The following is an 18,632-nucleotide window of genomic DNA, read 5'->3' on the forward strand; positions in this document are numbered from 1 at the left end:
GGATTAACTTGGCAATGAAGGTGCCAGTCTTGCCCGTTCCCTGCCACTTTCTTTCACCCACCCTGTCATGATGAGTTCATTTATCTTCCAGGGAGCAGCAAGATCTGCTGTTTGCATGCCAGGCACTCTGTGGGAGGTCCTAGGGTGCTAACATGGCCTCCACCTGGGCATGCCTGGGGGCTGTGGTGTTTATGGAGAAACTGACTTGGGAGGAGATGGGGACTGAGCATGCCAGCCAGCTAGCTGGGACCCACAGAGGAACCTCTGCAGAGTGCAACAGATCTGCATTCAGAGCCCAGCTCTGCCACTTACCAGCTGTGTAACCCTGGGCATTATTACTTCTCAGAGCCTCTGTTTCCTTATGTGTGAAATGGGACTATTGATACTGCTTTAGTCATCTATTGCTGCTTAACAAATCACCTCAACGCTTAGCAGCTTAAAACAACAAACATTTAATGATCTCCCAGTTTCTGTGGCTCAGGAATCTTTGCACTATTTAGCTAGGTGCCTCCGGCTTCGTGTCTGTCGTGAGGTTGCAGTCACATTGTTGGCTGTGGCTGCATCAGAAGGCTTGCCAAGCTTACTCACGTGGCTATGGGCAGTCCTTGGTCCCTCACCACATGAGCTTCTCTGCGGGGCGGCCCCTCACCATGGCGGCTGGCTTCCCTCTGAGGGAGCAATTCAGAAGAGGCAAGAGAGTAACCAAGATGGGAGCCACAGTCTTTTTATAACCCAGTCTTGGGTGTGACGTTCCATTACTTCCTCCCTATTCTATTCATTAGAAGCTACTTTTTAGGCCCAGCCCATGCTTAAAGGGAAGGGGGTCACACAAGGGCCTGAATGCCAAGGGCTGGACACAGGGATAGTTGTTGTAGAGGCTGTTCCCATAGATACCTGCCTTGCAGGGATTGGAGGGTGTGATCAGTTGTGTATAAAGGAAAAATGCTGCAGCATCTGATACACAAGAAAGAATCAACCCTCAGGGCCTTCCTTATCTGCTTCTCTTCTACTGCTGGCAAGCGGGGAACTAGTGAAGATTCTTGAGCAGGCACGGCTATAGTCAGGCTTGCTAGGCAGGGAAGGGAGCTGCTCCCTTCATTCCTTTCTTTTTCTAATTTCTCCACTGGACACCAGAAAGGGCAAGACACAAGGTGGGTGCTGCCTGAACTCCTGCCAATTCATCAGTAGATAGAAGAATCAAACACTAGCAATTCATTCAGCAATTTTTATTGAGGACCTACTATGTGCTGTGAACTAGGCTATAGAAAAACAGTAATAAAAAAGACAATGGTCTCTGCCCTAGGGAGGCTCACAGTCCATCAGGGGGACAGACAGGCACAAATAACCCTGCAGCCTTTCCCAGCGCAGTGCTACTCTGCAGAACACAGAAACTGATGGGAGTGACTTCTCAACTCTCCCGAGGATGGCATATAACCAAAACCATTCTGGATGCAGAAGAGACAAGTCAATGCATAGCATACGAGTGCCCTGGGGCAACTGGGCTTAATCCTGTGTAAGAACCAGGGTTGGGAAAGGCTGCTTGGTGATGGGTGCTCTGTTAGGGGGCTTATGGGGTCCTCAGAGGTCCATAGTAAGGCCCCTAACCTAGTCTAGGGGTCAGAGGGACTTCTGGGAAAAATCTAGGTCTGAAGGATGCATGAGAAAGGCAGATACATGGGGGAAGCAAAGGTTCCCAGCACAGATATGGGGCTGGGCCAAGCCTGGAAGTCAGAGGCAGGTGTGGGAGGTAGAGGCCCCTTTAGGGAACCCAAAGAAGTTTAATTCTGCCCAGTTTTACAATCATCTCTGTCCCCCAGCTTCCATCCCCACCTGTCCTCCTCCCCAGCCTTCCAACCATACTCCTAAATCCTTTCCCCCAGAGGGAGCCCTGTTCCGTTAATGCTGATAAGCGAGTTCAAATCAGGACCATGCTGGCGATCTGAGATTAGAACGTTTGGGGTAAAATAAGACTGAAGTTCCTGGTCTCCCACTGGGCTGAAATGAGCTGATCATTTCCTGCAGTGGTTGTGTTTTCTTTAATTTTTTTAAAAAAGACCTTATGTTGGGATCAAATGATAAGTTTGCAAAATTCTTTCACATCTATAAACTTACCGAGGCCTTACTACAGCCTAGAGATGTGGGCAGGGCAGCTATGATGAACTTCATTTTACAGAGAAACAAATAAGGTCCAGAGAGGTTAAGCAACTCATCCAAAGTCACACAACAAGTCTGTGGCCTGGTCAGGGTTGGAACCCAGGGCCTCTTGCTTCCAATGCTCATTCTCTGTGCCTTGCCCCACTGCCCGGAAAGTGAGACAAGACTGTCTCTTGGATGAAGATGACGATGCCAGCACTGGTTTTCAGGACCGCAGGTTCAGAACAAGATGATCTTGGATGCAGTGGGCTTCAACAGGGCCTTGACAGGTGGGTGGGGTTTAGAGAGGTGCAGGTGAGGCAGGCTTGAGCAAAGGTGTGGGGGCAGGAAGGCAGAGTGATATGAAGAAGAATAATAATGATAGCAACCACTAACTGAGTTTTACATACACCATCTATTTTAATTGTCACAAGAATCCCATGAAGGTCTGCCATAACCCCATTTTACAGATGAGGAAAGTGAGGCTCCCAGAGGTCTTATAGCTAGTGACAAAGCTGCTAGGTTTGGAGGCAGCCAGCTCTGGGTTCAGATCTGGGCTCCTCATTCAATGTGTAAACCTAATTTCAGAGGCTCTGTGCCAGAGTGCCGCTGGGGGCATAAATCAAGACACTGCCCTTGAAGCTGTGAGAGGCTGGGCACTGCTATCAGTATCAGGGCCTCTGCTCTCCACTGGGGTGGCGAGCTCCCCCCAATCTCTCCCTGGCAGCCCAGCTGAGCCCACCCTGGGGCACCTGGGGCTCTGCCAGTGGTTCTGGGGCAGAGCTTGGTGGGGCCATGGGGAGGTCACTCTGGAGGCTATGTGTGTCCAGGCATCTGCCCTGGGACCCTGCTGAGAGGCAGGAATGTGGTCTGCCAGCTGAGGGTCACCTGGAGGGCCAGCCAGGCTTGTGTCTGGCAGCTCATAAATGCCCAGGAGGAATGGGGCTGTGGGGGGAGTTTCCACCCTGTCAGCAGCAGCCTCGCGGAAGGAGGGTGCCCCCACTGGGGCTCACAAGAAGCCTGTAAATCTGTCACTTGAGGGCTCTCCCTGGGAGCTCAGCTGAGAGCCAGGTGGCACAACTGGGGCTCTATCCAGTTGTGTGTGCCCCTGTGGAGCAGTTGTGCTGCCCACACGCCCTGCATTTTGAGGCCCTTTGCTGCAGCTGCTCCCTCAGCCCGGGCTGCCCAGCCCCTCCTGCACACAGCCTTCTCTGAAGCACCTGCCGTCTTGGACTAATGCAGAAAAGGAGCACCAGTACCAGATGCTGAGTAGGGTAAAGGACCCCAGACGTGGCCTCAGGTGCCAGTTCTGCCACGTAACTGCTCTGTGACCACAAGTGACTGGCTTAACCATTCTGAATCCAACTCCTTCATTCGTAGAATAGGGACCTTAAGGGGTGATTGTCCCAGTGTTGGGAGGACCCTGTTGGATAGTGTAGGGAGGAAGCCTCACCCCAAGCTGCCCCCTCTGGACCCTTGGCATCAGAGCTATGCTTAGTTCATTCTCATTTTGCTTTCTGCTCCCCACCCCCCCTTCACCCCCAAGATTTTAATGCCAGCTGGGATGGAGGAGGGCGTAGAAGGAGCAGGGACGCCGCAGTGGGGTAGGAGGGGTCATCCTGATGACGGCTGCCAGATTGGACACTGGTAGTCCATGAGAACAGCGCCCCCTGGAGGACTACTGGGCACAGCGCATCACGGCCCTGGCCCTGGTTCAGAAGAGTGTCGAGGTCTGAGTTAGGGCTGTAGCTGCAGGATGGATAGGAGAGGACAGAACCAAGGGGTGCTTATTCTTGAGGCAGGATTGTTAGATTGGGTGAGGGGTGCTCAGGGGCTCCCCTGGAGCCAGGAGCAGAGAGCGACAGGTCAGGAGTGCAGCTGGGGCCTGCCACGTGACAGGAGCCCACAGTCTGTGGCAGGAGACACCCGGCATACCAGAGAGGGTTTTCAAGTGTTCTCCCCAGAGTGGCTCGGTGGGCGATGATCACACAGGGAGCTGAGTATGGAGAGAAGGGGCTGAGGACACCTGCTCAGGGCGGGCCTGGCCTCCATGGCGGTCCTGTTGGCCTGCCCACACTGTGGGCAGGAGAAGACAGGCACGGTAGTCAGTGAGTGGGCTTTGCAGCTACCAAAGTGCTCTCTCTCCATACCTGGGCAGGGAACCCCCGTTCTGTTTCATGGATGTGGAAGAAACTTAAAGGTTAGGGTGACAGGTCCAGCTAAGCATTGAGAGTCTCCTGGTAGAGGGCCACATCCTAGGCACTGCCCAGGGAAGCTGATGGGGGTGCCATGGTGGTCAGAAAGTGCAGCCTCTCTTCTCTCCATCTGAACGAAGATGTGACTTGTTAGTTGTATTATAGATTTTATTTTTTAATTTAATTTTTTTTGAGACAGGGTCTTGCTCTATTGCCCAGGATAGAGTGCAGTGGTGCCATCACGGCTCACTGCAACCTTCCAGGCTCAAGTGATCCTCCCACCTTAGCCACCTGAGTAGTTGTGACTGCAGGTGTGCACCACCATGCCTGGCTAATTTTTGTATTTTTTTTTTTGTAGAGAAGGGGTTTTGTCATGTTGCCTAGGCTGGTCTTGAATTCTTGGGCTCATGTGACCAGCCTGCCTCTGCCTCCCAAAGTGCTGGGATTGCAGACATGAGCCACTGCACTCAGCCAGTTATTCTTTAAATATACAATATATTTTCTAAATATAGTGTATATTTACTATATACACATTATACCTCATAAACTACGGTATAATGTGTATATAGTAAAACTCGTCCTTTTCAAGTGTATAGTTGTGTGAGTTTTGATAATGTGTACGTTGTGTAACCACTACCACAATCTCAAGATATGGAACATTCTTTCTTTCCCTTTTTTTAAAAAGAGATAGAATCATGCTCTGTCACCCAGGCTGAAGTGCAGTAGTGCTACCATAGCTCTCTCAAATTCAAATTCGCATTCCTCAATCAACCTCAAATTCCTGGGCTCAAGCCATCTTCCCGCTTCAGCCTCCCAAGTAGCTGGGATTACAGGTGTGAGACACCATGCCTGGCTAATTTTTTATTTTTATTTTTACTTGGACAATGAGATGGGGTCTCATGGTGTTGTCCAGGCTAGTTTTTATACTTCCTTCATGTCCCTTCATAGTCAAATCTCGCTCCTGCTTTCATTCTCTGATACCTGCTGGTCTCTGTCTCTCTCAAGTTTGCCTTTTCCAGAATATCATACAGTTGGAATCATACAGCGTACAGTCCTTTGCATCTGGCTTCTTTCATGTAGCATATTTTTGAGAGCCGTTTTTTGTGTGTGTGTCTATCAGTGGTTATGTTCCTTTTTATTGTGGAGTAGTGATTGTGTGGAGGTGCCACATGTTTAACTGTTCACCAGCTGAAGTGCATTTGAGTTGTTTCTAGTTTGTTTGAATAAAGCTGCTGTACATTTGTGTACAGGTCATTGTGTGGACATGTTTTCAGTTCTCGTGGGGAAATGCCGAGAAGTGTTGAGTGCTGGGACCTATGTTAGGTGTTTTTCACTTTATGAGAAATTGCCAAACCATTCTCAACATTGGATTTCCAGGTTGTGTCATATCCCAACAGGAATGTAGGGGGCTGAGGACATGGTTTACATTTCTGTGTTTTGGTGGCATACATACATGTATCATGGAGATAATGTAATAGAATGCCATGTATTGCCCTGTGAGCTACATGACATGGTTTTAGGTGGTACATAAAGTAACCTTTTTTCTTTTCTTTTTTTTTTTTTTCAGGCGGCGTCTTGCTCTGTTGTCCAGGTGGAGTCCAGTGGTGCTATCTTGGCTCACTGCAATCTCTGCCTCCCGAGTTTAGGCAATTCTCATGCCTCAGTCTCCCAAGTGGTTGGGGTTACAGGCATGTGCCACCACACCTGGCTAATTTTTATATATTTAGTAGAGATGGGGTTTTACCATATTGGACAGGCTGGTTTAGAACTCCTGATCTCAAGTGACCCACCTGCCTCAGCCTCTCAAAGTGCTGGGATTATAGGCATGAGCCACACCACCCCTGAAGGAACATTTTTTTCCCATAGTTTATAGGTTATGAGCATTGTTTAATTTGCATTTAAAATTTTATTCAGCATACCAAATCCATGAATTCTTGGCTATTAATGCCTTTTTATTTTTTTGAGACAGAATCTCACTCTTACCCAGACTGGAATGTAGTGGCATGATCATGGCTCACTGCAGCCTTCAACCCCTGGGCTCAAGGATCCTCCCCGCCTCAGCCTCCTGAGTAGCTGGGACTGCTGGGACTCAGTTCAGGCATGCATCACCACATTCAGCTGATTTTTAAATTTTTTCTAGAGATGAGGTCTTGCTTTTTTGCCCAGGTTGATCTCCAAGTCCTGGGTCTCAAGTGATCCTCCTGCTTTGACCTCTCAAAGTGCTGGGATTACAGGTGTGACCCACCTCACCTGGCCTATTAATGGTCAGTAACAAAGGCCCTGCAGTCAGATTGCTGGTTTGGCTCCTAGGTCCCTTTCTTACTGGTTATGTGATCCTGGGCAAGCCACTTAATCTCCCTGAGGCACAGATTTGTCATCTGTAAATGGGTTCATAATGTCTCTCCCTATTTTGTAAGTTTGTTGTAAGGGTGAAACAGTAAGTGTATGTAAAACTCCTAGTTCAGAGCTTGGCAAATGACTACCACTATTATTTGATGCATATGACCCATGTGTGATAGGCATGTGTTTTGTATGTATTGTTTTGCACATCCATGTATATACGAATATGCGTGTGTGTCATAGTACACGTGTACATGTATAGTTCCTGGTCTCAGGGATACAGGAGAGGATGAATGGCCTAGGGTTGGGATTACCTTTGCATGCTCACAGGTGTACCTGTGTGCCCAAGAGTGTGTCTTTTGGAGGCCACATGCCTGGGTGCACATGGTGCCCCTGGACCAGAGTCCCCCTGACCCCACCTTTTCCATCTGTTCTGCTGCCAGCCAGGGTGCTGGGCCTATGCTGCCCCAGCCCCACTCTCCACCCCCTACCCACGCTGGGATTGACAGGGGTCCTCTCTGGAAGGGAGGCCTTGGGGATTGTCCTTCCAGGGTCTGGGTCTCTGGCCCCTTGTGTCTCCACTGTCCTTGCCCAGAGTTTGTGTTTTCTGGACCTTTACTCAGGGCTCCAGACCTCTAGTAGGATGGGTGGGAAAGAGAGGGAGCATTTTGAAGGGATTGCGGCCCTGCAGTTGCTCCATGGATTCTGAGTGGAGGCTGGGGAGGGGGAACCCCAAAGGAAAGGCTCTCAGCAGCAGCTGGGCTCAGCAGGTTTTAAAAAACTGCTTCATGGAGATGTAATTGACGTACACTAAACTGCACGTGTTTAAAGTGTCCAGTTTGTTGAGTTTTAACATACGTGTACACCCATGAAATCATTACCACATTAAGATAAGCAACATATAGGCCATTGAAAACATCTACTAAAAATAAAAAGATAAGGAACACAGCCACGCTGCCAAATGTCCCCTTGTGCTCCTTGATAATCCTGCCTCTCTACCCCGCCATCAGAGGCATCCACTTATCTGCTTTTTGTTTGTTTGCTGTTGTTGTTTGTTGCTGCTGCTGTTGTTGTTTGTTGTTATTGTTGTTTCTTGCTCTGTTGCCCAGGCTGGAGTGCAGTGATGTGATCTTGCCTCACTGCCTGGCCCATTTATCTGCTTTTGATTACTACAGCTTCATTTGCACTTTCTAGAATTTGATAAAAATGGAAGGAGAGGAAGCATTTTGAAGGGAAAGGAGGCCCTGCAGTTGCTCCATGGATCGTGTACTGCTTTTTTTTTTTCTTTTTCCTTGAGATGAAGTCTTGCTCTTGTCCCCCAGGCCGGAGTGCAGTGCTGCAATCTTGGCTCACTGCAAGCTCCATCTCCTGGGTTCAAGCCATTCCCTTGCCTCAGCCTCCCGATGAGCTGGGATTATAGGCGTTTGCCAACAGACCCGGCTAATTTTTGCATTTTTAGTAGAGACGCGTTTTCTCCATGTTGGCCAGGCTGGTCTCGAACTCCTGACCTCAGATGATCTGCCCGCCTCAGCCTCCCAAAGTGCTGGGATTATAGGCTTGAGCCACCATGCTCCGCCTGCTTTGTTTTTAATGTGCTAATTTCACTCACATCATTACTGTGGAATTCACCTATGCTGTTACTCACTTCGGTAGTTCATTGCTCTTTACTGCTGAGTACTATTCCATTGTGTAGATGTACCATGGTGTTTAGCCACCTACACAGCAGGGGTTATTTTTCTCTTTTGCTTCCATTTCTACCTGTGGATGTGAACCTCAACAATGTGTGATGTTGCCTTTCACCAGCACATATTCTATGAAACCAAGAGTCAAGCTGCGTCTGAGGCTGGCCTGAGCGCAGTGGGCATCTTTTCTAGGCAGGGTACCTGTAGCCAGTGCCACTCTCTGCCCTTCGCCCCAACTGTCCCCTTCCCTGAAATGGCCTACCCTCCCCTGCACTATTCAGAGGCCATTCAGCTTCTTCCAGGCAGCCTTTCCAGACTGTCTGGGTCTCTTATGAGCATTTCCAGCCCTCACAGCCTGACGGCTCCAAAGCTCTCGTCCTGTTCAGTTGTTCCCGTCTTGTCTCCTTGGTGAGGACAAGGTGAACTCCTCCTCGTGCCACCCCCTCCTAGTGAGCCTGGCAGGCAGGAAGCTGCTCCAGAGAGGCCTGCGGCTGATGCACAGGGTGTCTGGCTGGCCCGGAGCTGTGGAGACTGCTGTCTGGGGCCTCCGGGGAAGTGAGGAGCAGAGATGCAAAGTGGTGCAGAGGGATGCAGACCAAAGCCAACACCGCTGGGTGGAGGGCCGGGCCTCGCCATCTCCCTTCTCTCCGTCTTCCATCTCCTTCCCGGAAACCCCTCCTCCTCCTCTAGGGAGGCCCAATGCCGAGCTCTTTGCATCATTAAATTCCTGCCTTGGAGGACCAAAATTTGAAACATCCCAGAAGGCCTCTGTCACGTTTTGTGGCTTTCTACAGCTCCACCCCCTTCTCCTCCATTCTTCAAGGCTCTCTTTCCCCAAGATGACAGAATGGGCGGGCTCCGCTTCCTGAAGGACAGGGCATGGATCTTGGGGGCTCCACCTGAGCCCCTAGACCCTGAGGCTGTGTTTTAATTAATGCTGCCTGTGCTGCTGAGACTTGTCTTGGAGCCACAGAGTAGAGGCCACCCGTTGTGCCAGAGAGGGAAGCGTTGTCTTCCCCAAGGTTACAGAGCCAGTTAGTGATGGCCCTGAGGACAGGATCCGTGCATGTTTCACGTCTGTGTCTCCAGTGCTCAGGACAGAGCTTGGCATTCAGCAGACATGTCATAAATATTTATTGAGTAAAATAAATGAACAAACCAAGGATGGTGGAGTGCCAGTGAGTGGTGGTGGAGGGCAGTGGTAAAGGTGCTGTGCTACCATGGCAGGTGGTGAAAGGCAGAGGGTGGTGGTAATACCAGTGGGGAGAGGAGGTGGGAGAGGGTGGAGGTGGGAGGTGATGGGGAAGGTAGAGGGGAGAGGTGGTGGATAGTGAACCAATAGAGCATGGTGGGGATGGTGGAGCGGGAGATGGTGAGAGATGGTGGCAGAAGGATGGTGGCAAGGGGTGGCGGCAGTGGTGGAAGTACTGGGCTCCGGGTAACTTCTGTTTATGCCCAGCCTCTGCCCTTCCCTAGGGGACCCTGGTCTGGCTCTTGGACCCGTCAAGTTCTCTGACACTGTGGCCTGTTCCTTTGCAGACTCCATCGGAGGCCCCTTCCCTGTCACCTCTCACCGATGCCACCACAAGCAGAAGCACTGCCCACCGGTGCTGCCAGGTGGGGGGCTCCCAGCCACACCGCTGCTCTTCCACCCACACACCAAGGGCTCCCAGATTGTTATGGACCTCAGCCACAAGGCCGTCAAGAGGCAGGCCAGCTTCTGCAACGCCATCACCTTCAGCAACCGCCCAGTCCTCATCTACGAGCAAGTCAGGCTGAAGGTGGGCCTGCCTCCCCACTCCGCCCCCGTCCCTGCCCCCCACACCCACCCCCTCACGCTTCCTGCTTCCCTCACTGCAACTCCCGGGCCTCTGGACTCTGTCCCTCAGCCACTGCCTGTTGCCACCCTCACCGCCACACCCTGCCCTCGCCTTTCCTCTCTGTTGCCCCTCTTCCTTCTTTCTTATGCCTTTCTCAACCTCCCTGTGTGACAGGGAAGGAACCGGGAGGGCGGTGGCCACGGGAACCCCTTGCTGTCTTCCCAGCCGGGAGGGCTTCGGGGAGGGAATGGTGCTGGAATGCTGGGCAGGCTGCCGTGGGACACTCCAAGGAGCCCACCCAAGGGGGGCTGCCCTTGGTCCGACTGACCAAGTGGGAGAGGGTAGGCTGAGGCCATCCCCTGCCACCCAGATCACCAAGAAGCAGTGCTGCTGGAGTGGGGCGCTGCGGCTGGGCTTCACCAGCAAGGACCCGTCCCGCATCCACCCTGACTCGCTGCCCAAGTACGCCTGCCCCGACCTGGTGTCCCAGAGTGGCTTCTGGGCCAAGGCACTACCCGAGGAGTTTGCCGATGAGGGCAACATCATCGCGTTCTGGGTGGACAAGAAGGGCCGCGTCTTCCACCGCATCAACGACTCAGCTGTCATGCTGTTCTTCAGCGGGGTCCGCACGGCCGACCCGCTCTGGGCCCTGGTAGATGTCTACGGCCTCACGCGGGGCGTCCAGCTGCTTGGTGAGTGCCTGCCCCTCTGGCCCCTTGGTGCAGGGGACACCCCTCAGCCTCTGGGCACTGCAGCCTGACACTGTTCAACCCCATCAGGCGTAGGGAGCCCTCCCTGATGGCGCTAAGGGGAACAGGGGCAACCCTGGGAGCCTTGGTGTGAACTGCAGAGAGCACCTTTCCTCCAGGCCTGAGGCTTTACAGGGGAACCTGGGTGTGATTTCTGCTCTCTGTAGCATCTCAGGTGGTGCTTTGGGCAGTGTGCACCCGTCACAGTCATAAGTGGCGGCCTCAAAGACCATCACTCCAGAAGTAATTAAATTAATCGTTACAACACAACCACAGTTCACAGAGCACTTACTATGTGCAAGGCACTTCATTCTTGCCTGTTCTTACAGCAACCCTGGGAGGGAGATCCCTCGATTGGGTAGAAACTCACGTCCAGGGAGGTTGCATCATGGTCTCAGGTGCCCCGGCCCCGGAGGGGTAGAGCCAGCCCTGAGTCTGGTCCAGCTCCAAAGCCAGCTCTCAGCCCCTGGGCTCTGCAACCTCCCAGGAGGCTGGGTTCCAAGCCCACCTAGTGCTTTTTCCAGGGATGTTGGATGAAAGGGTGGGATTTGGGGGCAGAAGGCACTGGGGGAGCTAAGACTCTTGGCTGCTCCTGGGTCCCCAGTGTAAGTTAGGCTCTTTCAGGACAGTGAGAGACCGAGGAGGAGGAGCCTCAGGAGGCATCCTGGCACGCTCAGGAGCCAGCTTCCCTGCTACGGCACACATGCCGGGACTGGGAGCGGACAGGAGAATCTCTGACTTCCTTGGGTCACACAGTGAGTTGGTGGTTAAGGTGGGATTAGAACTCAGATAACCTGACTCCCAGACCAGGCTCCTTCCCACCTGGCTCTCCTTGTGCATGGGCCCTCAGGTGCACATGGGCACACGTAGATCTGGCTACAAATCAGGCCATTGGCAAACTGGTTTTGTCTCCAGGCAAAGGCTACACAAGCCTCAGCCTCCTTGTCTGTGAAATGGGTTGGTGGGAAGATTAAATTCCGTCACGGAGGCTGTGAGTAAAGTGCCCAGCACAGTCCCCAGTACCAAGTATACACTCGAGTGACACTTATTCCTTCCATCCCCCATCTCTACCCGCCTCTCCCTGCAGAGAAAGAGGCCATAAAGGTGGTTGAAAAACTTTTTTTTTTTCCTTTCTGACTTCAGAGTTTAGAAACAGTGAAGGTCTTCTTTCCACAACACCTTTATTTGAGCAAAAAGTCAGTGATGGTAAAAACAAAGAAATGAGTCAGAAGCCTTTCTGTTTGTTGCATTCGGAACACCAGGAAGCTGTTTTTATTAGCTGGTAGTTTGGGAACTTTCTGTTTTTTGACTCAATAAAAGTGTTTCTACATTCACAACGACAAGTTAAGAGCCTGGAACTGGGCTGTTCTGGGTCTCAGCAACTGCGGAAGGGAGCCCAGGTGCTTTGCGTTTTCTCTGTGAAATGGGTGTACCTGCAGCTGGGGGCAGAAAGGGCCGTGCTCTTGCCCCTGGGCTACACAGACTGGCAGAGCCTAGCCTTTTGCTGTACTAGGGGTGGGGCCTCAGTTTCTGCATCTGTAAAGTGGGGCTAAATGCTTTCTCAGGGTTCTTTGGAGGCTCAAAAGCTGACTTGAGGAGCAGCTGATGCACAGTAGGGAGTCAGTGGCTGTCATTCGTTCCCACCCATGCTAGGGAGGGCAGTTGTTAACTCAGGCTAGAGCGAATGCCTCGGTGTTGCTCTCATGTCCTCAGGGCCCCAGACTTCAAGGCACGGGAGTCCCAGAGCTTGAGTTTAAGCTCTAACCTGACCACTTCTGCCTGAGCCTCAGTCTTCCCATCTGTATAATGGTTTTGAAGGCTCTGACTTAGCCCAGGACTCAACCGCATGGTGGAAGACAAAGAATGTCTCTGCTCCTGAGGAAGCCACAGTCTTGTTGAGGGGTGGGCAGGTGAAGACAGTGGGGCAACATTCTTGCTTTTCGCTAAGCAAAAAGTGCCCTTCCTTACAGTCCCCACTCTGGCTTCAAGGCCAGCCCCAAAGCCCTCTCCTCCTTGAAGCCCTCCTGCTTGGAATTCTCTTCTCCATCCTGTGTGCCACTAAGTGGTGCTGGTGCTTCTCTCAGTTCTGAGCATTGGTAGAGCCTTGGTCCTCTTCCCTGCAACACTGGGAGGAATCCACATCTCATCCAGTTGGGCAGCTCTCCAGGGTGGAGGCTTCTGCCTGACCTGCAGAGGATGCGGAGGTGGGTAGGGGAGAGTAGTGGGGGGACGAATAGGAGGATGGATGCCTTGTTAGATGAAGAAAAGGGCAGATAGGTGGGGCCGAGGTAGACCCAGCCCTGCCCACAGACAGCCCAGGCTCAGGGGGAAGTTAGGAAGATGAAGCAAACACTCCAGACAATGCCAGCACTCCAACCCAAGAGTAGCCAGTAAATTGCTAACTGCTGTGATCATGGGAGCCCTTCCATCTGCCGAGATGGTTTCTATCCAGTTATCTCATTTAACCCCTCCAAAGCAGGCCCCACAGGGAGTGTTTTTTATCCCCATCTGGCAGGGAGATAACTGAGGCCCACGCAAGGCCTGGCTTGCCCATGTAGGGATGTGGCAGAGCCGGGACTTGAACTGGGTGTTCTGATGCCAAAAGCAATGCCTTTCCCATTACCCTCCAGCTGGCTTAAACATAAAAGGAGGCAGGAAGTCGGAGGAGGCTGAGGTCAGTGGGGGAGGATGGAGGCCAGGAGGGCTTCTTGGAAGAGAAGGCTTGGGCTGGGCCTGCAAGTTCCAGGAGGGTCCTGGCACATGGGAATGAAGTGGAACATGCCAGGTGGCATGGGGCGTCCCACCTTCAGGGGCTGAGGAGGGCGTGGAGAAAAATCTGAAAGGCCCACCCTGGGCCAGAGCCCAGGTGGCCTGACCTTCCAGCCCCATCCCCTGTGACTATAAATGGGTTCACATGCAGTGTTTTCAGTTGCATTTGGAGGTCCCGACAGGCTCCTCTCTGCATACCCGATAAGGCTGAGGCCCAGTTGATTCTGTCCCAGCCGTAAATCACCATAATCCCTGGGTATTTTCAAACACTGATTATGGCCCCTAAATTTCGATTGGCAGATTAAGATATCCCTTCATTTTATTCTTCCTGATTTTTTTTTTTTTTTTCTGGTAAAGAGACAGAGACACACAGAGATTCATCCAGAGATCTCCTGAGGTGGGCATGATCTCTCCACCTTTGTTCTGCACCCGTCCTCTGAGATACTCCCCTCTACCCCAGGCAGCCTCAGGGTCAGCCTCCTTCCCTGCCTCCTCTTCCTCTCTGCCCCACTTCCCGCCCCTCCCTCTCTCCATTGCCTGCCCCTTCACTGCATCTGTATCTTTCTGGGCTGTTCTCGCTCCCTCCACCTAGATCCTCTTGTACTTCTTGCTTTCCCTGGCCTTGGTGTTCTTCTCCCTTCTGCTGTCTCTCCTCTGAAGAAGGTCGCTGTCTGTCTTGGTGGCTCTGAGGCTGGGTCAGTCTTTCCTTGGGTGATTGTCCCCCAAACCAATGTCTGATCTTCGGGGATTTTCTGCCAGGCCTGTCCCTGTCCACTCTGGAACCTGTGGTCAAAGCCCTCCCAACCGCAACTGCTCTGTGTTTGTTCCTTAGACCAGAAGCTTCCCAGGGTAGCTGGCACAGAGTAGGTATGAAAGGCAGGTCATGGGTGGATGAGTTGTGTCCCCAGACAGAGTAGAGGCAAGGGCTAGTGTCTCGCCGGCAGATGGTCCTCCCTGCCCTGACCAGAATCCAAGCCCACAATGGTGCCCATGCTACAGCCCCAGCAGGCTCTCCTCCCCGTTACGCTGGAGTTCAGCAGATCACCTCTCTCTTTGGGGCACCCTGGCCTAAGCCCAGGCTAGTATCTCCAAGAATAACAGCTTCCGACCTCCAGGGAGAAGGACTCGCCAGCAACTAAATAAACACAGGTTTTTATGGGGTGATTAATACATGGAGAAAGAAGCTGCTATCCCTGTGTCTCAAGGTCTCCTTGATCCTCTCAGAAATGTCGATTCAGGAAGAGCGCTGTGAGTCCCGGCAAGAGGCTGCTAGGCCAAGAGCCCACTTATGGGGTGCTCCAGAGCATCCCTTAGTGTCCACCACAGCCTAGGCACTATGTGAGGACAGGTGGGAGACAGAAGAATCGAAAACCCAGCCACTCTCCTGGAATAGTGTTTTCCCTGGGGATCGTATAACTGATGCAAGGCGGTCCAAGTTCAGTTATGCAACCAGGTGTGAGCTGAAGAGTAAAACTGTGTGCATATGTGGGAGGGGAGTGCAGCTGGAAAGTAATCCAGGAGGACTTCCTGTAGGAGACAAGTTTTAAGGAACCAAGCAAGGTGAAAAGAATGGATTGGTTGAGGAACAATTTAGCTCAGATGGAGGGGTGTCCACAGGCACAGAGGTGGGGAATTGGCAGCCGGAAGGGGAGCAGATCCGGGAGGGGAAGGAATGAAGTGGAAAGGTAGTGGGTGACTTCTGGAGGTGAGGGGTGTGCACGGGTGTGAGTATATGTATACATCACAGGGGAGAGAGCCATGAGAGTCCAAAGCTTCCAGCAGCTTCTGTGCTATCAGGATGTTCAGTAAGCGGGACTGGCTGGTTGACAGTGGAGAAGTATGAGACCCAGAGATGGGGAGGGGCCTGCACAAACTCTCCCAGCTGCTCATCAGCCAGGCCAGGCCTGGAACCCAGATCTCTCAGGCTGACCTGGGGGTAAGGTCAGAGGGAGGAGGTTATCAACACATCTAAATTGGTGGGGCTGGGCCCTGGAGGGTTCTAGGAGGGGATGAGGTGGGGGCTCCTGAGGGCTTATGGCATTCTGTTCCATCCCTCACCATGCACAGCTTCCCAGGTCTTGGTAAAAGACCCACGCCTGCCTACTGAGGAGAGACTCTCAGGGTGGGCTTCCGAGGGTCACGGGCTGCTGGGTGGGTTATAGGGCCTGGGTCAAGTCCCCTATCTACGGTGTGCCTCAGCTAGGCGGCACACCTAGCTGGGAGTGAGTGATCCCCAGCCCAGGACCACATTGCCATCTGGGGCTTCCGCTTCCCAGGATAAACCAATATTTACCCTCAGCTGTCACTGCCAGGGGCAAAGAGGCAAATATTAGTTTAAGGAGCCTGAGCCAGCTCTTGAACTGGGGGAAATAGTTGAGGCTGCCGAGCATGATTTCTTCTTTCTTCTGATGATTTTCATTTCTTTTTGATTAAGAAAAAGTCCTGCTTTTCCTTCTGATTCACAGGCTCTCTGGCACTTCCTTTATGCTCACCCCAAATTTTGCCAGTTATATCAGCGCCCCACACCAAAGCCTCCGCTTCACCAGGAGGCTTTCCCAGACCTCCGCCATTCAAAATGACCCTCTTCCTCCTGAGCAGTGGAAGCACATGGAGACCTAAGTGGTAGAAGCAGCTTTCAGTCACATATTGTCCTGCTCTTTAAGGAGACAGCACGTATCCTCTTTGTATACAAAGGAAGGTATTATGGTGCCCATTTTGAAGACAAGGAACAGAGACTCAGAGAGGTCTGATAACTTGCCCGAGGTCACACAGCCGGCAGTTGGTGGAGCTGGGATTTGAATCCAGGAGCTTAGGCTATATTACCTTCCAGCTTCTATAGATGTGAGTCCATCTGATTTCCCTATTAAGTCTGGATACCTGACAAGAGCAGGGACTGTGGTCCTGTGCCTTCCAGAATCGAGCTTACAGGAGCCCAAGGCATCAATCAGCTGCACATGTTGGGCACAGATAGGCCAGTAGGGGCTCAGCAGTGCTGGTACAAGGAAGATGGGCAGTGCGGTGCCCAGTATGCCAGCTTCGGCGGGGAAGGTGGGTCTGCCTGCCTTGTAGTTCCCCGGAGGCTCCCGAGGGCTTCATCTGGTTTGGTTGTTCCTTGTGCACTCTAGTTTTCTACCACAATGGATATATATAAAGTTGAATCACATGTAATGGCCAGCATTGGATTATTTTTAACTTACAGAAATGGCAATCTCATGTTTGCCCCTAGTATCTCTTGGGCCTAAGAGATTGTACTGGGGGCCTTGGAGAGAGTGGTGGGGCTCGAGGTAGGTTGTATGTGGAGGGAGGAGCTGGGCCTTGCAGTATTGGGGACAAAGCCATCATTTCAGATGCAGGAGACTGACTGAATCAGGACTTGACCTGGCCACTCACTAGCTCTGGGCAGCTCTCAGCTTCTCTGTGCTTCAGCCTCCTCATCTATTATTTGGGCATAATTAAACATGCCCCACTTACCTTACAGATGTGGAAACGCATTTACACAAATGTGAAGGGCTTTTGTCTTTAGGATAAAAAGGAATAACTAATTTAAAAACACTGTCCGCTCCTGTCAAAAAAAGCCAACCCCTCAAATCAGCTCTCCAACTGGAAGAGGGAGCCTTGAACCCAAGTCCCTGTATTGGAAAACCATGCAGTTAAAATTGGAACAAGATCTGTGCTTCTCCAGCTGGGTTCCTCAGAGCACTGGGGTTCCACAGAGGTGCCTTGGAGGCTGCAGAGAAGGGCAGAGAGCGGGTGAGGGGACAGGTGCTGTGCCCATCCCCTAGACTTCAGTCAGAGCTTTGGGTTCTGTTGGACAAAAGGATCCCATTGCTTTTTAAAAAAAGTTTGAGACCCACTAGACCAGATGATTCCATAAATCTATGAGATCCCGTGGCTCGAAGATTCTCTGAATCTTAAAGTCTGTGACTGTGAGTGATTCTAGGATGTTCTGCCCTTCCCTCTGTGAGCCCCAGAAAGCATGTTTGTTTCTCCTAAATTTCTCGTGGTTGGGTTTAAAGGGAGGGGGTGGAGGTGGGTGCTGGGAGGAGTGTAGAACCCCCTTGCCTGTCCAAGCCAGGCACCCGCCCTCCCCTCCTCCCTCCCATGCCCCGTGCCAGATGCAGACCAGCAGGAGGATGTTTATGGAGACAGTAAAGGACAGGCAGCGCCTCCCAAACAGGGGCCAGCAGATACCCGCCAGCAGGCCGGGCGGCTGCAGCCTGACCCGCGGTTACAGATCAGCCCGTGCTCCGGATGTGAGAACATCAACAAATAAGACTCTCAGGCTGACAGCAAGCTCTGCCTCAACAGAGGCCTGCCCTGAGGTCCCCATGCCCAGGTCCTGCCTTGGTTACCCTGCACTGCTGGCAGTGTATGGCAGGGCCGATGGCTTTCTGGGCGACAGCTGGCCCTGGGGCCCGCCTCAGTCTGTCCCCTCTCCCTCCCACTCCTGCTCTTCACTAGGTGTTTGCTAACAGTTTTCTCACCTGGAAACCTCTCCCTTCTGTCAACTGAAACTTTCCTGTCCTCCAGCCCAGGTCAACTCCTGTGTCATCCAGAATACCTTCCCTAACCCATTCTGAAACAGGAAGGGGACTTTGGCCTTAGTTGGGGATCTTGATCCTGAAGGGGATATTTATTGTAAAGCAGAGAAGACTCAGAGAGAGCCCCAGGGAGGGTATCTGGGACACATATGGATTCCCACCAGGAGAGTTTTTCTAAGTCATAATTATTCCAAGGTGGGGGATAGGTAGCCTTGGGAGGCGGTAAACTTCCTGACCGCAGGGCATTCTAGCCTCTAGCCAGGCCGAGAGATTGACAGGGATAAATGGATTTCCTAGTTCCTTAGTTCCTCTAAGGTCCTGTCTAATCCTAGATGCTGAGAGTCTGGTATGTAAATTGTATGCAAACATTTTCCTGGCTCTTCCGGGCAGGTGTGGTGGCTCA

General features: G+C 52.1%; 1 protein-coding gene across 4 annotated transcripts in view; it reads left to right on the top strand.

The window, feature by feature from the left end:
- NEURL1 (neuralized E3 ubiquitin protein ligase 1) overlaps positions 1–18,632 on the top strand; it is a 94,659-nt gene that overhangs the window by 63,597 nt on the left and 12,430 nt on the right. For 3 of the 4 annotated variants that reach the window (XM_032281511.1, XM_032281513.1, XM_032281514.1), the window contains exons 2-3: positions 9,890–10,131; positions 10,541–10,862. In XM_032281511.1, coding sequence (XP_032137402.1) covers positions 9,890–10,131; positions 10,541–10,862 — 564 coding nt within the window. Of the gene's footprint in view, positions 1–1,869; positions 2,424–9,889; positions 10,132–10,540; positions 10,863–18,632 lie in introns of those variants that run through there. The other variant, XM_032281512.1, reaches the window with a different exon arrangement.

This window comes from Sapajus apella, unplaced genomic scaffold (genome assembly GCF_009761245.1).
Source record: "Sapajus apella isolate SASKATOON/1434 unplaced genomic scaffold, GSC_monkey_1.0 scaffold13, whole genome shotgun sequence".
Classification (NCBI taxonomy): domain Eukaryota; kingdom Metazoa; phylum Chordata; class Mammalia; order Primates; family Cebidae; genus Sapajus; species Sapajus apella.